Below are 18422 nucleotides of genomic sequence, written 5' to 3'. Positions count from 1 at the left end.
TTCGAGTTTCGTAGTAGCCCAGCTGACGCTCGAGATCGCAATCAAATGACACATTTCGCATACAAAAACTGTCATTTGATTGCGATCGCGAGCGTCAGAAACGTTAGACAATACGGCTTCTGGTTTTATTATTGCTTTGACAATTATGGCTCTTTGTTGGTTGGTTATCCTCCTAACGCCCAGACGGCCCAGAGTCCTTTATAGGACTTATTTTAAATTGAACATCAAACTCTATCATAAATGACATGAAGTTTGATGTTCATAAATCAAAAAATTAACTTGGGCGTTAGGTGGGTATGTTATCCAGGGGCCCATTCTCAAGTTGTACCCAAACTTTTATTTCTGGGATTTTGAAATTTTTATGTTATATCTAGTCGGAATCAGTACTATCGATTTTAATAGGTGAAAAAAAGTGTCCAAAAATGTTGTATTCCATTCTGTTACCTTTCCCATATACACCTGTATGAAAGTAACGGAACGGAATTACAAAAATATACGTATGCAAATTTTGGGACACTTTTTTTCGCCTATTAAAATCGATAGTACTCTTGATTCCGAGTTGATATAACATAAAAATTTCAAAATCCCAGAAAAAAAGTAAGGTACAACTAGTAAGAGAATGGCCCGGTTATGGTTAATTGATCGATCACTTCTTTATCTAGATGTTTTTACTAGCTGTTGCCTGCGACTCCGTCCGCTTAGAAGTATGAAAAATAGTTTACGTCCTATTCTCAGACTTACCGAATATACCAAAAAAAAACAAAAATCGGTCAAGCCGTTTCGGAGGAGTTTGGTTACAAACACTGTGACACGAGAATTTTATATACTTATTTTATTTTACGTTTTTAAAGTAACCCTCCAATGAGTAAAGTAACCCGACCTTACGATAATTATTTTAAGACATCAATGGTGATTTGGAAAATGTAGATGGGTATAATACGAAACCAAGTTTGGTAATTTTCGTTCATTATATTTGTACATCTCTGAATACAGATCTATCACCATACATATAGCCAAAATACTGTGAATATTGCATTGCCAATCTAATTTGTATGCGTTTAATTAGGTACGTATAGTATATATAGGTAATACATTGTATAGTATAGTTTGTTTAATGTAGGTACTTCGCAGTTAATTTCGTTAAGTATATATTCAGTACCTATTTACAATCAAATCACCTACAGCATGCAATTTTAACAACATACGATAACAATATGTAGAGCCAAAATAGTCTACTAAAACTATTTCAAAGATAAAAATATTCAATCTTTAAACGTATCTACCTAAATCTATAGGATATTTATTAAGTCGACATTATACGCCTAGAATAAATTATTTATAATGTCGTTATCGGTTCGTGGTGTTGACAACAAACGCGAAATTTTATCACTTTTATTACTAGCAAACTTGATTCTTATCTAAATTACTAAATTTTTAAGTATTGCTAAGTGAACCGACAAAAAACTGCTACTAAACATAACAATGAGTTTTATAAACATTTACAATAAATACATGGAATGAATAACCTTTATCACAAAGGCGCGCACTGCCTGCTTCTTAAGCAACAACAAATTATTATGAAGGAGTAAATCATACATAGTCTATGAAAACATTTTTTATCCTTGTATGCGAATTAAAAACTACTATACCTTGACAAGTTCGTACGTGTCACTTGGTAGAACCCTGTCGCAGGGAGCCTTAGTTGCCTTTATCAAAATTTCTTTTGATAAGTGTGGCAAATGCTGACTGCAACAGGGTTCTACCGAATGTCAAATATTGTCAAAATATAGTTTAGGATTAGGCAAGATACTATGCAATTTTTGGAGGCCATAACTGTCATATACTATATATATATGAGCAATTTTTTTTAAAACATCGAAATATTGTAGTTACTTTCTCGTAAATGGTTTCTATAACCCAGAGACAAAAAATACCACAAAAAAATCGCACCGTACCTGGAAGAGAGACTTAAGTCATAATAAAAACTTATGTCCTTCTTCTACAAAAGGTGAAACTTACAGTGTAAGTGCTATTTTGGTCTATATATTTTAAAAATACACTTGTTAAAACATGTATGCCTTTTTGCCTTGACAGATATAAGTGATATAACTCAAATAATGGATGTGTTACAGTAAAAAAATGAAATTAACAAAATTACTTAAATTAGGCTAAAAAGTCTAATGAGACGACTTAACATACATCCTTTACCTGTGGTAGTGTACAGCATATACAGAGAAATAAGTGTAAGTAAATTTAACATTATTGCAATATATTATTGTGATCTGTTATCTTATCAGCTATCATTCATTAAACATAACCACCATCTTAGATGCAGCGAACAAACATGATTAGAGGCTTATGAAGCAAATTGATATGATAACTACGTTATTAAGTATATCAATAAGTATTGTGCAGAACACACGATCACGCTACACTTACAGACATCAAATCACAATAAAATACTTTTATGTACAATTTCAGAACTGGACCCAGTTTTGTTGGTTGGCTGGCGTCGTTGCTGGTTGGCTTGGAGCACTGAAAAAAAAAACAATCATAAGACAACCGGGTGCCGCTCATATTTAAAAAGTTGAACTTTGGTAAATAACATCATATGTACAAACGCAACATAGGGTACAGCAATCATATCCTACTATCCTATTGATACCTACAATACGCTTCTATAAACATAAATCTACACTATCTATATCTATACTAATATTATAAAGAGGAAAGATTTGGATTTTTGGATGTTTGTTACGAAATAACTCAAAAACGACTGGACCGATTTTTAAAATTCTTTCACTATTAGAATGCTAAATTATTTCAAAGTGCCATACGCTATATTTATTATCATAAAAAATTAGGGTTCCGTACTAAAACTTCAATAATGTGCCTCAAAGTGTAAAAAAAGTTGCCATAAAACATCTTTCATCGCAAGCGCTGTAGAAACTATAGATAATAGAACAAAAATTGTTGTACAATATAAAAGAATATATCAATATCTACAAAAAACTTCGCGATACCTTATGTCCAACTTTTGTAGTTATGTCAACAACTACTTTTTTACATTTTAAAAGTTGACTGAAATGCCGACTAAAATCAGACCATGTTATCCATACCTCTGTACTAATCCTTATCCAAATAAATAGTTTCATATTCAAGACGGTTTCAATACCTGTAGATTATTTTTTGAATTACTCAAATCGGACGTTCCATTTTAAAGATATTACGAATTTAAAAATATCAATCTAACCAAAAAATGCATTTACTCTACGTTGACGCGCCCCGGCTTCGCGCGGGTCTGATGTTGTTTTTGTGAAATGGAGCTGAAAAATGTGTGTGAAGTGCCCTCGATTACAGAACTTTCTAGAGACCGTCTGTGTGTCACTAGGCTGTATCTCATGAACCGTGATGCTAGACAGCTAAAATTTCACGGATGATGTATATCTGTTGCCGCTATAACAACAAATACGAAATTACGACAACAGGTAGTTGCTTGAAATATTCACAGAATATTAATTTGTTTTCATTCACTTTAAAATTAAATAATTAAATTAAAATAGAATAAATATTTAAGGGGGGGCGCTCCCGTACGGCAAACGTGTTTTTTTGTCGATTTTTGCTAATGTTGTACATGTATGAAAGCCTTCGTGCGGGAGTCCGACTGGCACTTGGCCATTTCTTTTTATTTTGCCCGTGCGAAGCCGGGGCGGGTCGCTAGTCTCTTATAAAGCACATTATCCATACTAATACTACAAATGCGACAGTGTGTGTGTTTGTATTTTTGTCCGCCTTTCACGTCGAAATGGAGCGACGGATTGACGTGATTTTTGGCATGGAGATAGTTTATGGGCCAGAAAGTGACATAGCCTACTTTTTAGCCTGGAAAAATTAACAGTTTCCGAGGAGACAGCGCGTGATAACCGAATTCCACGCGGGCGAAGGCGCGGGCGAAAGCTATATTCTATAAATTAAGTAAATAACAAAAAAAAAGTAACCCTGGATGTTTATTACTTCATTATTCAAATACAGCTCAGCAGATTTTGATGGAACTTGGCACACAGATAGTTTACAATCTTGATTAACACTTTTACCTAGCAGAGTTGAAATCGCCCCATTCTGAGTTCGTAGGGGCAGCAGCGGGAGCCCCGGGCACCGCCGGCGCGGGCGCGTGCTGCGGCGACGGCGGCGGTGGCAGCCGAGACCCGCCCGGCGGCGGCGGCAACAGCCCCCCCACCATTCCCGCTCCAACGCCTCGGCGAGGCTTCGTATCGGAACCGTCTTTTTTCTGCAAAGCAATTAATATTTCATGTTATGACTTATGCTATTTTATGTTTATTTAGTTTAGTTTAGTAACGTGTGACAACCGATAGCAAAGTGGTTAGAGAACCTGACTGTGAAACTTGAGGTCCCTTGTTCGATACCTAGTCACAGCAGATATTTTTTGCCTAGTGCCCATAGTATAAGCTTTGCTTAGTTTGGGACTAGGTCAATTGATATCAATCGGCCCATGGTATTTTTTTTTATTAGTTTACAATTCTTTATGAATAGTTTTTGGAGTCTTTTTGTATTTTTTATTTCAACTCCAAATTAGTTACTTTTCTTTAGTTTTTTTTTTTACTTTTTTTCTGGTTTTCTGTGCATCCATGTCTCAGTTTGTATTTTCGATACAATTCTTTAACTTTTATTACATTCTGGTGAACGACAAAAAGAAACAAATTGAGATGTTTGCTGGCAATTGAACACACATCTTATCGTCCACCAAACAAATAGGATGTAGAAAATATTGAGAAACAGTGTAATTGTCTGTGGGTGACACTTTCTCGGCCCACATAATACCGACATGGAAATACCGACCCAGTTTTTCATGTACGCACCTTATTTTCGATACAATTCTTTAACTTTTATTACATTCTGGTGAACGACAAAGAGAAACAAATTGAGATGTTTGCTGGCAATTGAACACACATCTTATCGTCCACCAAACAAATAGGATGTATAAAATATTGAGAAACAGTGTAATTGTCTGTGGGTGACACTTTCTCGGCCCACATAATACCGACATGGAAATACCGACCCTGTTATTCATGTAAGTACACACCTGTAGAAGCTCCTGTCAGTCTCTATGGGCATGTACACAAAAAACAGGGCCGGTATTTCCATGTTGGTGTTATCCGGGCCGGGAAAGAGTGTCACCCATTGTCTGTTACCAAAGCCAATATTAATACACTCATAGAGAATAATATCATGTTTTGATAAACAGTCCTTGAGCAAATAGCAATTCATTCCAATAATTATTTCCATTCCATATCCTCAAAATTCAGTCATGAACTAATGATTGAGCGGATGATACATGACAAGCGGGTCAATCAACTTTTTCTTGTTTGTTAGTCTCTGCTGCTGTCACTGTCACATCTAACATCTGGTAACATGGTGTACAGTTGTGATGCACTGAAGATGAGCTCTGGTTGAGTTCGAAACGCGTCAGTGTAGTGTGGTGGTGGTAATAGATGGGTTTGTGTGATTTGTGTGTGTTCTTACAGTGTGGAGGTCGAGTATAACTGCATGAACACGCATATCTTGCATAAGCTTAGCTATCATAAATGGCAATTCTTTTAGTTCATTGATATTATTATTATGTTCTTTATTTTTCTTTCATTCTTAGGTTTAGGTTTATTATTATTATTATTAAAGCTTTATGTATCCATACAGTACAATAAGTTTATATATAAAATTTTAATTGATAAGTAGTTTACTGTTATGGCCCCTATTGGGAGAAGAGTTCATTGATATGGACCTCCGCAAAGTAACGCCTGATTCAATAAATTACTTCATTCTCATTTTGTCAGTATAAGCAGTAACCAGTGATAAAAGTGTTTATGCACAAAACAGAATTAGTAAATATTATGAATTTTTAATTTTGCTGTTATAGTTGACTCTCGTTAATTCAAACCTGCGATAATTTGAACCTCTCTATACAGTGGCGTGCCTAGGGTATCAGACTGGCAAGACGAGATATATGTTTTAGTATTTTTTATAATTTAATGTACCTACATCCATCTTGTTGCCGTAAACTTCAATCTTCAGTTTGGACGAGCTTACCAAAGCGCACTGAAGGCATGCTATTACTAGATAGAATTTTACAGACATACACTTGGAGTCCACACAAGGGACAATTTGGTCCGTTTCCGAACTCATTCTCTCCCACAGGCACTGTACTTTACACCGCACTAAAACCAGAATACCTAAGCACTTATTTATTTTTTGAAATGATTGCATCAAATCACAACGCTACGCTACGGGCTACGGCCCACGGTTCGAAATAAACAATCATGAAGTTAGTTAGAAGTTATTCATCTCGCCCGCGCACTCGCGTAATCGCGTTCCAAACCAAACGCAACAAACTTCACGCCGTAAGCCAGATTCAAAATTGCAAAGAAAGTGCTACATAATGCAGCTATACTATACACTAACGTTTTCCTAAGTATGAAGAGAGTGTTTGGAAGCCCCGTAAAAGCCCACGAGAGCGAGCGAGATGTCATCTATTTACAATGTACGCCACTATCGCCGCGTAGACTCGCCGCGCCGCCGCCGGTCGCAATCAGCGCCACTTTACTTATGCAATTCTTATTATTTTACGTAAAATAAAGCGCGCTAAATTATTAAAGTGATTTTATTAGAACTTTTTTCTCGTTTGGACGTTGTTCGCTTTATAAGGCAAGCCCGGCTTTTGGGCTTCTATGTAAGGATCGCCACTGTCTCTATAATTTAAAGTTGTCACAAGTTCCCCAAAACATCTCTTCATATGGTTTAAACCATTTGATAATTCGTAAACCTTGATAATTCGTAATATTTTAATAGCCCCTCGAGTTTCAAATTAATGAGAGTCCTGTATTCAGCAGGGCAGCAACCAACGGGGAGTATACTACAACAGTGAATCACTGAATGATAAATATAACCCCAAAGATTAAGAGGAAATGTTACCATCTTATCATTATACAGTTAGCTTTGTTGATATAATTATAAGCTCACAATAATAAAAACTATCATATCAAACAACTCAAATGGTTCAGCAGTTTAAGCATGAAAAGGTAACAGACAGACAGTTACTTTCACATTTATAATGTTAGTAAAGATGGCATTTTTAAAATTAGTATTTTGTTGGCTTGTAAATTAACTAAAATACTAATACTAATTTAGTTTTTGGCAAGAGAGCATTTGCTTACAGTAATTTTCATGTTGATCTTAATTGTTTCTCCATCCTTGAACCCAAGGTCAAGCTGCTGTTGCGGGCCGGTAGGGCCTTCTTGCTCTTTTCGCAACCATTTAAAATGGTCTTGCAGGGCCACATTAAGGTCAAATGAATCCGATCTGTCGCCGAAACCCAGACCAATGTAAGCGCTTCGCCCTGCAAATATCGTAACATATTAATAAAAACATTGATTACTAAATAAAATATCTGCTCTAGTTGATACATACCATTATCATCCTGAATCTTCAAAACAAAGTATCGTGAACTGTCCGTCACAGATTCGAGTGCTACCCCCGGATATTTATCGATAGGGCATTTGGCAAAGAGCTGACCAGATGTTTTATCTTCTAGCTTCATTACCAATTCCTCCCCCTTCGAAACAAGCCTCATACGTCCGGTCCATTGTGGCTCTTGCAGGTTCCAATCTGCTGCCCTAAAAACCACCCACTTTTACTCTCGCACCACAAAATATTCAAAAACGATCGAATTCTTAATTTTAATGACTTACCTATATCCCCTGTTTGTAGTTTTTGGGGGTATTTTGAATACAAATACTTCATTTTTTACAAGCAATACACTCTCGTAAGTATCCATTTTTAAACAAAATCACGCAATAATTCAACCACCCATATAATAAACAGTTTTGTTTCATTCGATACTATTATTTTGGATATATGGACATGTAAGTACTGAATACTGATATGACGTAGCCTGACGTAGGAAGTATTTTTTTTAACAGTTTTTTATTTTCTCCTATAAGCAAAGGTATCGTGTGTTTCATTCAGCCAATAGCAATGATTCATTAGTTACACGTGTGGCAACATTTTAGAGTTAAACCACCCCGAAACCGCCTCCGTAACCAGAAAGTGTGAAAAATCTTTACAGCGTTTCATTCATTCAATTTGTTTCTGTCATTTTCATTAAAAAAAAAAACAGCTGGCTGGCACTGCGACTGCGAGAAAGCCTGCATAAATATTTGTTCGGAGTGTTTCTTGCCAAATTATTCAATTACTTCAATTAAGTTTCCTCTAAAGTACGATTCTCTAACAGCAACAGCAATAAGGTGTGTGCTCGAAAAGTCCAATTAGTGAGTGATGAGATTGTGCTGTTCAAATTTGAGCATTGACAAAATCGTAAAGTTGTTAAAAGTGTGTTTAACTTTACTTAACACAAGTTATAGCAGTGTATATAGTATTTCATCTCATATATAATTATACTTTATCTCAATCTCCACTTTCATAATTAAATAATATAATTATGAGTGGAGCATTTGCAACTACGCAAACGAATATGTACCAAATATTACGAAATTTCACCAAAATTACAAAAAAAAAAAGATTTACAATGCACTTTATTCTGTAAAAACCATCTAAAACTTAAATTTAAGTAAAATACACTAAATTGCAGGAACCTTTTTAGAAAAAGTTACCACTAGGAAGTTGTGTTATTATTGTACTTATTTGGTAAAAACAGCAAGTTTAATAATTTATTAAATAATTTGTTTCCAATTCCAGGTCAAGCCAGAAGTTATCAAAAGTGAATAATGGCATACAATGTAAGTAAATATCAATCGGAAAAATTACATTATTTATTTGTCAATACAGCATTACAGTTTTTAGACCAAGGCGCTGTAAAATTCAAATTATACAAAAAAAGAAAATGATATGATGTCATCTAGTCAGCATTCAGTATGACCACCTGAACATTAATATATTATGTGAAATAATAAGCCTGCACATTGTGGCAGCTAAAGACGCTTCATAAATATGGCAGTGCAAAGATTTTTTATTCTTTTAAACAAATAGATTGTAAGGTAACAAATATGAGGGCTGTGTAGGTAGATTACAAATACATACATAAAACACCATAACATTTTCACAACTTGGTCTAACAAAGTATTTAAATCATCCAAAAATTTCTCAAAATCAGTTACTGACTGAAAAGTTAAATTTATTTATTTGAATATGTATTGTCTGTATAGTATCTAAAAATAGAATGTTTTGAACTACTTAAACAATTACCAGAGACATTAATAACCTAATCGCCCCGGGCGGCACATTTAGGTGCAATACCATAAAAATTTAATGGTATGTCTGAAGTTCCCAATCCGCACTGGGCCCGCGTGTGAACTACGGCCCAAGAGTGTCATTCTGAGAGGAGGCCTGTGCCCAGCATTGGGATGATGATGATAATTCCATAACAAAAAAAAATGTCGCACCTACGATTCGGACCGATTAGAATGAGTCCTAAATAAGAGGGCGGCATTTTTTTTTCCGCCCCGGGCGGCTGATACCCACGCTACGCCACTGGATTAATGTACCTACCCTAAAATAAGTTACTTTCTCTTTTTTTTATTTTTTATGTAGTAGTGTTTTCTTAAGAAAAATTTTAATATAATTTACTCTCAATACTACTATACTATTTACTCTTGAAAATAATTAGTTCCGAGTTGATTACTAAACTTCTTGTACTGCTAAACCTTGGCTAAACCCAATTTTTATTAAAACATTGACATTTATTTTACCATGGCAACACTGACTAATGCGATCTTGTTCTCGCTGCTCCGCCTTCCGCCTCTTCTGCCAGTGCCAAACCCAACGCAAACAAAAATTCCGATAAAATAAAATGGCGGCTGTGCCTTGCCGTGTAGATAATATGTCGATTTGTTTATTACAGTCCTTGTTTGTTACGATAAAATGTACAATTCCTATGAAGTGGTAACAGTGATGTGAAGGATAATAAAACTTTACGAGTGTTTAATATTCGGAATTATGTAAGAACAAAGATGAAACGATACTTTAAGTGACCAATGAATTGGGCAGCTACCCAAATGCATAAAAATGGGAGAATCCACTTTGTTGTTGTTGATAACTCTATTCTTATGGGCACGATGTTTTGTTCTCGCTGAAAACAATGAATGTCCGCTAAAATGTGATTGCTTAGAGCAATATGTTGATTGTTCAAATAAGAATTTAATGTCTGTGCCAAAAATTCCTGAATGGGTGGAACAATTAGATCTCAGCTACAACAAATTGAATGGAAATGTAACAGAAGGGTTTGATAAGTTTTCGAGTCTGAAAGTTTTGAAGTTGGACAAAAATTCACTGCACGTCATTCCTAATCTTTTACAACACAATCACCTGCAAGAAGTGAGTCTGAACAGAAACAACATTGGCTCCATTGACACGGGCCATTTTCCCGTAAACAGTTTGATCAGAATATTGAATCTAAATAGCAATCACATCAAGTTTATTGCAAATGGTGCCTTGAACAATTTGACCAATTTAGAAGTATTGAAGTTGAACAGGAATGACATTACATCATTGCCAAACCATTTGTTCATGTATCAGTCCAGCTTGAGAACTCTTGAAATTAACCATAACAAGCTTCATATTATAAATGGACTGCTTTTTCAAGGACTGTCCAACTTAACAACTCTAAGAATGAGATTCAACAATATTGGCAATATAATGGATGGTGCCTTTTTTGGATTTAAATCAGTTCATTCATTGCAATTAGATCATAATAAAATAAGAAGAATTTCCAAAGGATGGATGTATGGATTGGAGTCATTGGTAACATTGTCAATGTCAAATAACTTAGTGTCCGAAATTGACTTGGGCAGTTGGGAGCTATGCACTATCTTAGAGGATTTGGATTTGTCACACAACTATTTAGTTGAAGTGCAAGGAACCACCTTCCAGCATTTAGTAAACCTGCAGACACTCAACTTGAGCAATAACAATATATCCATGATATACCATGATGCATTCAGCCGCATGTTCCATCTAGACACATTGCTTTTAAACAATAACAAAATCTCTTGGACTGTGGAAGACATGTCTGGACCATTTTCAAAGCTACAAAATTTGATGAAATTCAGTCTGGCTGCTAATCATATAAAATCTATTAACTCAAAAGCATTTGAAGGGTTGTCTAAACTTGTGGAGTTAGACCTAGCCAATAATAACATTACATCTATTCAACAGCATGCTTTCGACTCAATGCCCAAATTAAGGAAACTGCATTTAAACTCTACCTCTCTGTTGTGTGATTGTAACTTACTTTGGATAATAAAGTGGATAAGAGAAAAGGCTGAGCAAAAATATATAACAGCTACTTGTGCCTACCCAGAAGAAGTAAGAGATGTTGCAATTTCCAAATTGAAAGAAGACAATTGCGGAGATTCACCAAAACCAAAAGTAATCCAGCATCCTAAAACTCACCTGGCTATTAAAGGGCGATCTGCAAATTTGATTTGTTCAGCAACTTCTAATCCTTTCAGTAACATGACATTCCTTTGGAGAAAAAACAATGGAAACATTAGTAATCCCCTTGTATATGAAAATGTGACAGAGTCTGGCCAACCCCGAGCTACATCAATTCTTGTAATACCGAATTTGACCCATGCAGATTCTGGCAAATATCAGTGTGTTGTAAGCAACAACTTTGGAACAACATACTCTTCAAAAGCAAAAGTAAATATTGTTACATTTCCCCGTTTCACAAAGGCTCCATTGAACATCACAGTGAAAACTGGAGAAACTGTAACACTGAATTGTGCTGCTACAGGGGAACCTACTCCTGAAATATCTTGGAAAAAAGATGGTGGCAATGATTTCCCAGCAGCTAGAGAAAGGAGAATGAATGTCATGCCAACAGATCATGTGTTCTTCATTGTCAATGCAAAGACAACGGACATGGGAATATACAGCTGTGCAGCAAAAAATCCTGCTGGCACTATTATTTCTAATGCCACCCTGACAGTACTTGAAGAACCTTCATTTATAAGAGTAATGGAAAATAAAGAAGTAACAAGTGGTGACTCTGTAGTATTGCAATGTATGATATCTGGATCTCCGAAACCAGCCCTTAAGTGGCTGAAAGATGGTGTGCCAGTTGTACACACCAACCGGCATTATTATGCAGCAGATGACCAACTTTTAATTATAATTTCTGCAGAACCTGCGGATGCAGGGCGATATGAGTGTGAGATTACAAATGAGTTAGGAACAAAAAAGGACATGACCGAGTTGAGGATCTTGCCACCTGTGGCTATTATGGTAAATGAGGAAGATATGACCGGTATTATAATTATAACTGTGGTGTGTTGTGCAGTGGGAACTTCTATAATATGGGTAGTTATAATTTATCATACTAGGAGGCGCATGACAACTGCAGTGCCTTCTTTTCCCGCCGAAAGTTTAAAAATGACACAAGTGGTACATAGTGATAGTAGTGAATCGCCCATCTGTTTCCAGACAATATATCTGAACATTCATCATGCAAAGACAGTGGAACAGGTGATTCGGCCAAACAAACGAGCTTTGATGGAGTGCCTACAGATAAGAATGATCAAGTGCATTTTGAGCCTGTTGTATGTCAGACTTATTCTCCAGTGCCAGAAGCACACAAACTTCTTCCTTCTTCATTCAAACCATCTATCCAAGTTTGTGTTAATACTTCTGTAACACCAGCTACTTATAGTTTTTCTAGTCACAGTATTAACAATTAAGTTATAAGGAGTTTGAAAATTTTGCTTAAAAAATTGTATTACTGAATGCCTTTTTGCCTAAATGTTTAACAAATAACTTTGAGATATGCAATTAGCGAAAGGGCATTAGTTATCAGGCAGCTATAAACTTGATAAGCTTAGTACAAATGTAACAAACTTGCCAGTATTGGTTTTAATGTAAAAGACTGAATCTGTCATTTAGCATGATCATTGTTATTTTTTTAATATTACTTAGAGCCAGATTAAGTGATTATTCAGTGACATTTAACTCATTGTATAAAATAAGTTAAACTACCTACCATAGTGTTTTCCATTGCAGCTACTAATTTAAACACTGAAAGAAGATGTAAGGATATAATTTATAAGTATACTGCCTAATGTGATTGGCTTTGTAATCTTAGGACTTTGTATTTTTATATACATATAAAAATGAATACCACACTAAAATACACTACTACTACTATGTACTATAGTAAGATTTTCAGACTCACAAAATTGTAGATGAGAAAACAATATCTTCAGAATCCTGTATCTATATAACACTCATGCTTTTGAATCCCAGCAATATATGAATGGAAATTGAATAAAATTGTATCCATGCATATTGTAATGAAAATACACATAAAGAGATAATACTTATTATTATGATATTTCTGATAAAACAATTATTTCAATATTATCATACTATTTATAAAGGGCATTTTAGGAGCATATGAATAAACCCATTGAAGGTAAGAAAGTGCTTAAATATACATTTGAATTGGAAATTATTGTAATGTGGGGGTTATGATTAATAGATAAAAAAATAACAATGTAACAATAAATAATGACTTACTATGTAATAATCTAGTTTAGTTGTTAACCAAGATTGTAAAAAAATAAGTAGTAGTTTTTAAGTTATTTGATGTTATGTTAAAATATATCTATAGAGCAGCGCTGTCCGCATCAAATATAATTCTAGCCCATTACAAATTCCTATACATAATGGAAGGCCACAATATTCCACAAAATAAATGTTTTAATAAAATCATTTTCATATTATCTCTAGATAAAAACGCGTCGCGGGCCGCACAAATAGGTCGTGAGATATGCTGGACAGCCTTACTTAGAGCATTGTAAAAAGATATACAGATGGGCACAAAGTAAATCTTATTGTATTAAAATTATGGTGCCTGAACTTGATCTTCCATACCAGATTTTTTTAAATGTTTTTATTTTATTTTTTGGAGTACTATTCTAATCTTCAATTCTTCACACTTATTTTATTTTTTTATTCGACCGGATGGCAAACAAGCAAGTGGGTCTCCTGATGGGGAGAGATCACCACCGGCCATAAACATCTGCAACACCAGGGGTATTGCAGATGCGTTGCCAACCTAGAGGCCTAAGATGGGCTGTCTTACTCTCCACGCTGAAACACGACAGTGCAAGCACTGCTGCTTCACGGCAGGATTAGCGAGCAAGACGGTGGTACTATTTTACTTATTGAATAAACTAAAGTTTTTCAAACATTTTTTTACCACTGGGTATACCCTTGTCTTTGAAATTAAATTGCAGTTGTAGAAACCGAGTGTTATGACATGGATGGCTTCTCAAGCAGTGGGTATTGGGTTCGAACCCGGGCTCGCATGCACCTCCGGGTTATTGGGAGTACATGTGCGAAATTAGGTTTTTTTTATTTACCATGAACATTAAGGAGAAATAAAAATCCTGAGGAAACCTGCATTCAATGGTGTGGGAAGTACCTGTCTGCAGCTTCTGGCCCGCGTGGGAAATATAAGCCCAAGGCCTCTCATTCTAAGAGAAGGCCTATGCCCTACCTGGGACATACATAGGTCGAGACGAGATTACCACTCTGTCTTGGCCTTTGACCGAGTTTTATCCGCATTTTTTACCTGTAAGTGCTTAACATGAATTTTTATGTAAATGTTGAAACTAATTGTATCCATGTGCCTGTCTATAGGTACGAAATGAATAAAAAAAAATATAGAGTCCATGTTGAACAGATAGCAGTTTAGTATAAACTATAATAAAGCAATATGATATGCTGCCTTTGTATTAAGGTTGTCAATGTGTATACTATATTACTTTAAATGGGCAACTGAATGCGGCAGATAATACCCCGGCTACGCAAACCACCATAATTGTAAAATGTACCTACTCATAGCGAACAATGAATGTGATTGAATGGCCTTTACTGTCAATAATTTTATATTGCTGTTCATTATTGCATAGATGCGATTTTGGATGAAGTTGCAACTAGCGATTTTGTATTGTTTATACAATGTATATAAGATGTTAGCATAGGGCAACTATTTATACTTTATAATTTAAACAATAAATAGGTTTGACTTTAAAAGTATTTTCCATTTTTACTATGTCGCACCACGTCATGCTCCCTGGAAACCCCATTGATAAGTTAGTTGTGGCTAGTTAAATGATTTATTAGCATTTTATATACTTTCGCAGTTTTTATACTATAAAATATTTCATACATTTTGTAAATTGTCACCAGGACGCGAGCACTTCTATTGCAGCCGATTAATCTCTTTGCGATTAATCAATGTTAGGTTCTTTTCTTACTTCAAAACATCCTAACATCCTGAATTAATACGAAACTTTGTACATGACATAAGGTATACAACACACACATCTATGGTAAACCTAGGTAAAAACCAAACTGCTTTGAGCAGTTGGCTGCAATGGAAGTGCTCGCGCCCTGGTGACAATTAGATAATTTAACTAGCCATAAATAACTTCTATCTACATGAAAATTCTTAAATTAAATTTTGTGGTTGCTTTGCAGCAACCCCAAATTCAATTTATTGCAGTCTTGATAATATTGAGGTACTTTTTTTTTGAAGTAGCTATGTACTAATTCAGTATATGTCCTAGTCACAAAACAGACAGTTGGGTTTCCACGGCGCATGACGTTATCGCACCCCTCTTGCCTTGCCGCGGCGTTATATATAAGCCATCCAATATTAATTGAGAAGTAAATCAGGCCTTATTGTATAACCCTTTCGGAATCATAATCGTAAGATAGAATCACAGGAACCCGTGCGGTAAACAAACAATACGGCCTCTCTATTTGAAGAATAGATTTTTATCCCAGTTATCGTCGACTACTCGCTTTAGCTTCTTATTTAGTTAATTACTTCAATGATGTTAGAGTGACAAGGTACTAATTGCGCAGATACTCATATACAGTTAATAAATATATATACCTACCTATATCTCGAAGACCTCACGCCGCACTGTAAAAAGGAACCACAATTATATTTATATGTCACCACTCGCTCGCCCCGCTCAAAATCTTGAGCTACACGCACAGCGCCTGAAACATAGTCTGGCTATTATGTAATATGGTTTGTTTATTTTATTTCCAGCCTAATTACGGCCAACAACCGGGTTACGGGCAACCGCCACCGGGCCAGTTGGAGGTGGGCCATGGCCCCTACCCGTCGATGGGGGCCGGGGTGGCATCTCGCCTCAAGTACAACAATGGTTCCGCGCAGTCGACAAAGACCATCAGGTTCATCACCGCTGACGAACTCAAGTCAGCGCTGGTGAACGCACAAGGAAAAACTTTCTCGCATACCGCTTGCAGTTTGATGATTGGTAATAGTACATTACTGTAGAGGCCGGGAAGTAGGGGGTGCCGGCCAAGCAGATATAGACGGATAGGGATGCGAGGCCAACAACCCCACGGTCCGCCGAGGCTTGTATAGTGCTTTTCTCAAACATGACATGAAATAAAATAAATAAAAAAATAAAAAACAAGCTGGCGGACACTAGTCTGTTCGCCCTGTTGCGTGCGCGCGTGTCGCGCTGGCTACTGGCAGGTGGCGGGCGGCTGCGGGCGGTGGTGCTGGGTGTGGGCGTGCGCCGTGTCGCACAGCGCGTTGAATGAAACAAAAGACGGTCGCATTGCCGGCAGCGGCCTGCAAAGTTGTATGAAATCTCTTTGCAGGCCGCTAGAGCAATCGAAACGAAACGAGCAATTCTTGTATATATGTATAGTTTCGGGGCCGGATCTGGGAAACGGCGCCAACGATTTCAATGAAATTTAGTATGTAGGGTTTTCGGGGATGAAAAATCGATCTAGCTTGGTCTTATCTCTGGGAAAACGCGTTTTAGCCCGAGCAAAGCTAGGTCGCCCGGGTACAAAAGTGATCACTTATTTATGACGTTGACTGTACCTCGTTTTATTTATTTTTCAGGGATGTTCGATAAAGATCGTTCCGGCCACATAAATGTAGAAGAATTTGATAAGTTGTACACTTACGTCAACCAATGGTTAACAGTCTTCAAGACCTATGATCTAGATCAATCTGGGCAGATAGATGAGTCAGAATTAACTAAAGGTAAGATATCAGTTTATCAATAGTAAACGAATCATGCGAAGCATTCGGTATCTTCATCATCTTAGTATACAACTCACAGTTGGACATAGACTAATGTCTCAAAATATGATACTGTAGGGGCTGTAGTTCCCACGCGGGTCTAGTGTGAATTGGAACTTCACGATGTTTTTCTTCACCGGAAATGTTACGGTGAATTTGAAATGAATTTTCGTACGTAAATTCCGCAAAACTGGAAGAGGCAAGCGGCCGAAACCGGCGCGGGCGCAGCATCCTGCAAGCCAAGATTCGGAGTTATGCGACATCGTCTTGAGTGAGAGGCCTTACCCGTGGCTGGCTAAGCCACTAGTAACACACCACGGCTTTTCTACCTTCATGAATAAATACAAGACACTGCTGAAAGTCGTCACTACTTTGAAAAAGCTCGTATCTCAAAATTTATACTTTCTAATTGAACTTTACGAACATTATTTCAAAGGTCAATTTTGTTGACGTATTGATTTGAGATACGAGATTTTTTCAAAGTAGTGACGAAATGCCGACTTTTTGACAAGTGATGTGTGCATACACGATTTGATTAGGGCATTTTCGTGTCCTTTTTTTTTCAATTTTGGTAAAAATTGATATGGCTATTCCTACTCAGAATCAAGAGCACAATCGATTCCGATAGTTAGTCCCTCACGCTCTCTATTAAACAGTATAAGTGTCAGAGGGACCGCACGACACGAACTTTGAGTTCGTAGTAGCACTGCTGAAAAAACGTAACAAAACTGTAACTTTTTTAAACTATCGAATATAACGCCATTTTTCCAAAATTAAAAAAAAAAGGAAGGGACCTGACTGTTTCTCAAAAAGTTGTCCATTTTTCAATTTTTCAGTTGTCCACTTATTAAAAAAAGAAAACCAGACTGGCGTCACTACAAAAAATAAGTACAGTATAATCTCACAATCCGGCACATCCAATATTCCCGCACCCCCGCCCACGCCTCCCTCGCCCCTCTGAGCCTATCCGGTCGCTGGTCGTCGTCTCGTCTAGCAGTCTAACCTCAAAACTTCTCACGTGCACGTGCATACGTATTTTGAAGTGAGAGTATTTTCTCTATGAAATTTTATTTTATTCATTATGATTTTTCTCTATAATCAGTAATTCGAACATTCCAAAATCCGACACCCTCTGGTTTTAATAGTGCCGGATTAGTGAGATATACGTAATATTGTTTTTAATATATGTCGTGGATAACAACAATCAAGCTGATTTATGGATGTCAATTGACTACTACAATATTGAGAT

General features: G+C 36.4%; 3 protein-coding genes across 3 annotated transcripts; 2 read left to right on the top strand and 1 right to left on the bottom strand.

The window, feature by feature from the left end:
• Positions 1 to 949: 949 nt before the first annotated feature.
• Positions 950 to 7979, bottom strand: LOC141428207 (NECAP-like protein CG9132). The gene is made up of 5 exons (XM_074088039.1): positions 7761 to 7979; positions 7480 to 7685; positions 7227 to 7408; positions 4095 to 4288; positions 950 to 2535 (listed from the first exon to the last, which is right to left on the bottom strand). The coding sequence occupies exons 1-5, from the start codon at positions 7844 to 7846 to the stop codon at positions 2478 to 2480; spliced, it is 726 nt and encodes a 241-aa protein (XP_073944140.1). The 5' UTR covers positions 7847 to 7979; the 3' UTR covers positions 950 to 2477.
• A 178-nt stretch (positions 7980 to 8157) lies between these two features.
• LOC141427680 (grancalcin-like) lies at positions 8158 to 18134 on the top strand. Its single transcript, XM_074087277.1, has 5 exons — positions 8158 to 8315; positions 8767 to 8807; positions 16157 to 16388; positions 16991 to 17134; positions 18010 to 18134. The coding sequence occupies exons 2-5, from the start codon at positions 8796 to 8798 to the stop codon at positions 18132 to 18134; spliced, it is 513 nt and encodes a 170-aa protein (XP_073943378.1). The 5' UTR covers positions 8158 to 8315; positions 8767 to 8795.
• On the top strand, positions 9801 to 14019 carry LOC141428204 (uncharacterized). Its single transcript, XM_074088036.1, is given in 2 exon segments — positions 9801 to 12499; positions 12502 to 14019. Coding segments are annotated over 2 exon segments (2673 nt in total). The 5' UTR covers positions 9801 to 10092; the 3' UTR covers positions 12768 to 14019.
• Positions 18135 to 18422: the final 288 nt, after the last annotated feature.

Source organism: Choristoneura fumiferana, chromosome 5 (genome assembly GCF_025370935.1).
Source record: "Choristoneura fumiferana chromosome 5, NRCan_CFum_1, whole genome shotgun sequence".
Classification (NCBI taxonomy): domain Eukaryota; kingdom Metazoa; phylum Arthropoda; class Insecta; order Lepidoptera; family Tortricidae; genus Choristoneura; species Choristoneura fumiferana.
This window is presented reverse-complemented; position numbering and strand designations above follow the sequence as displayed.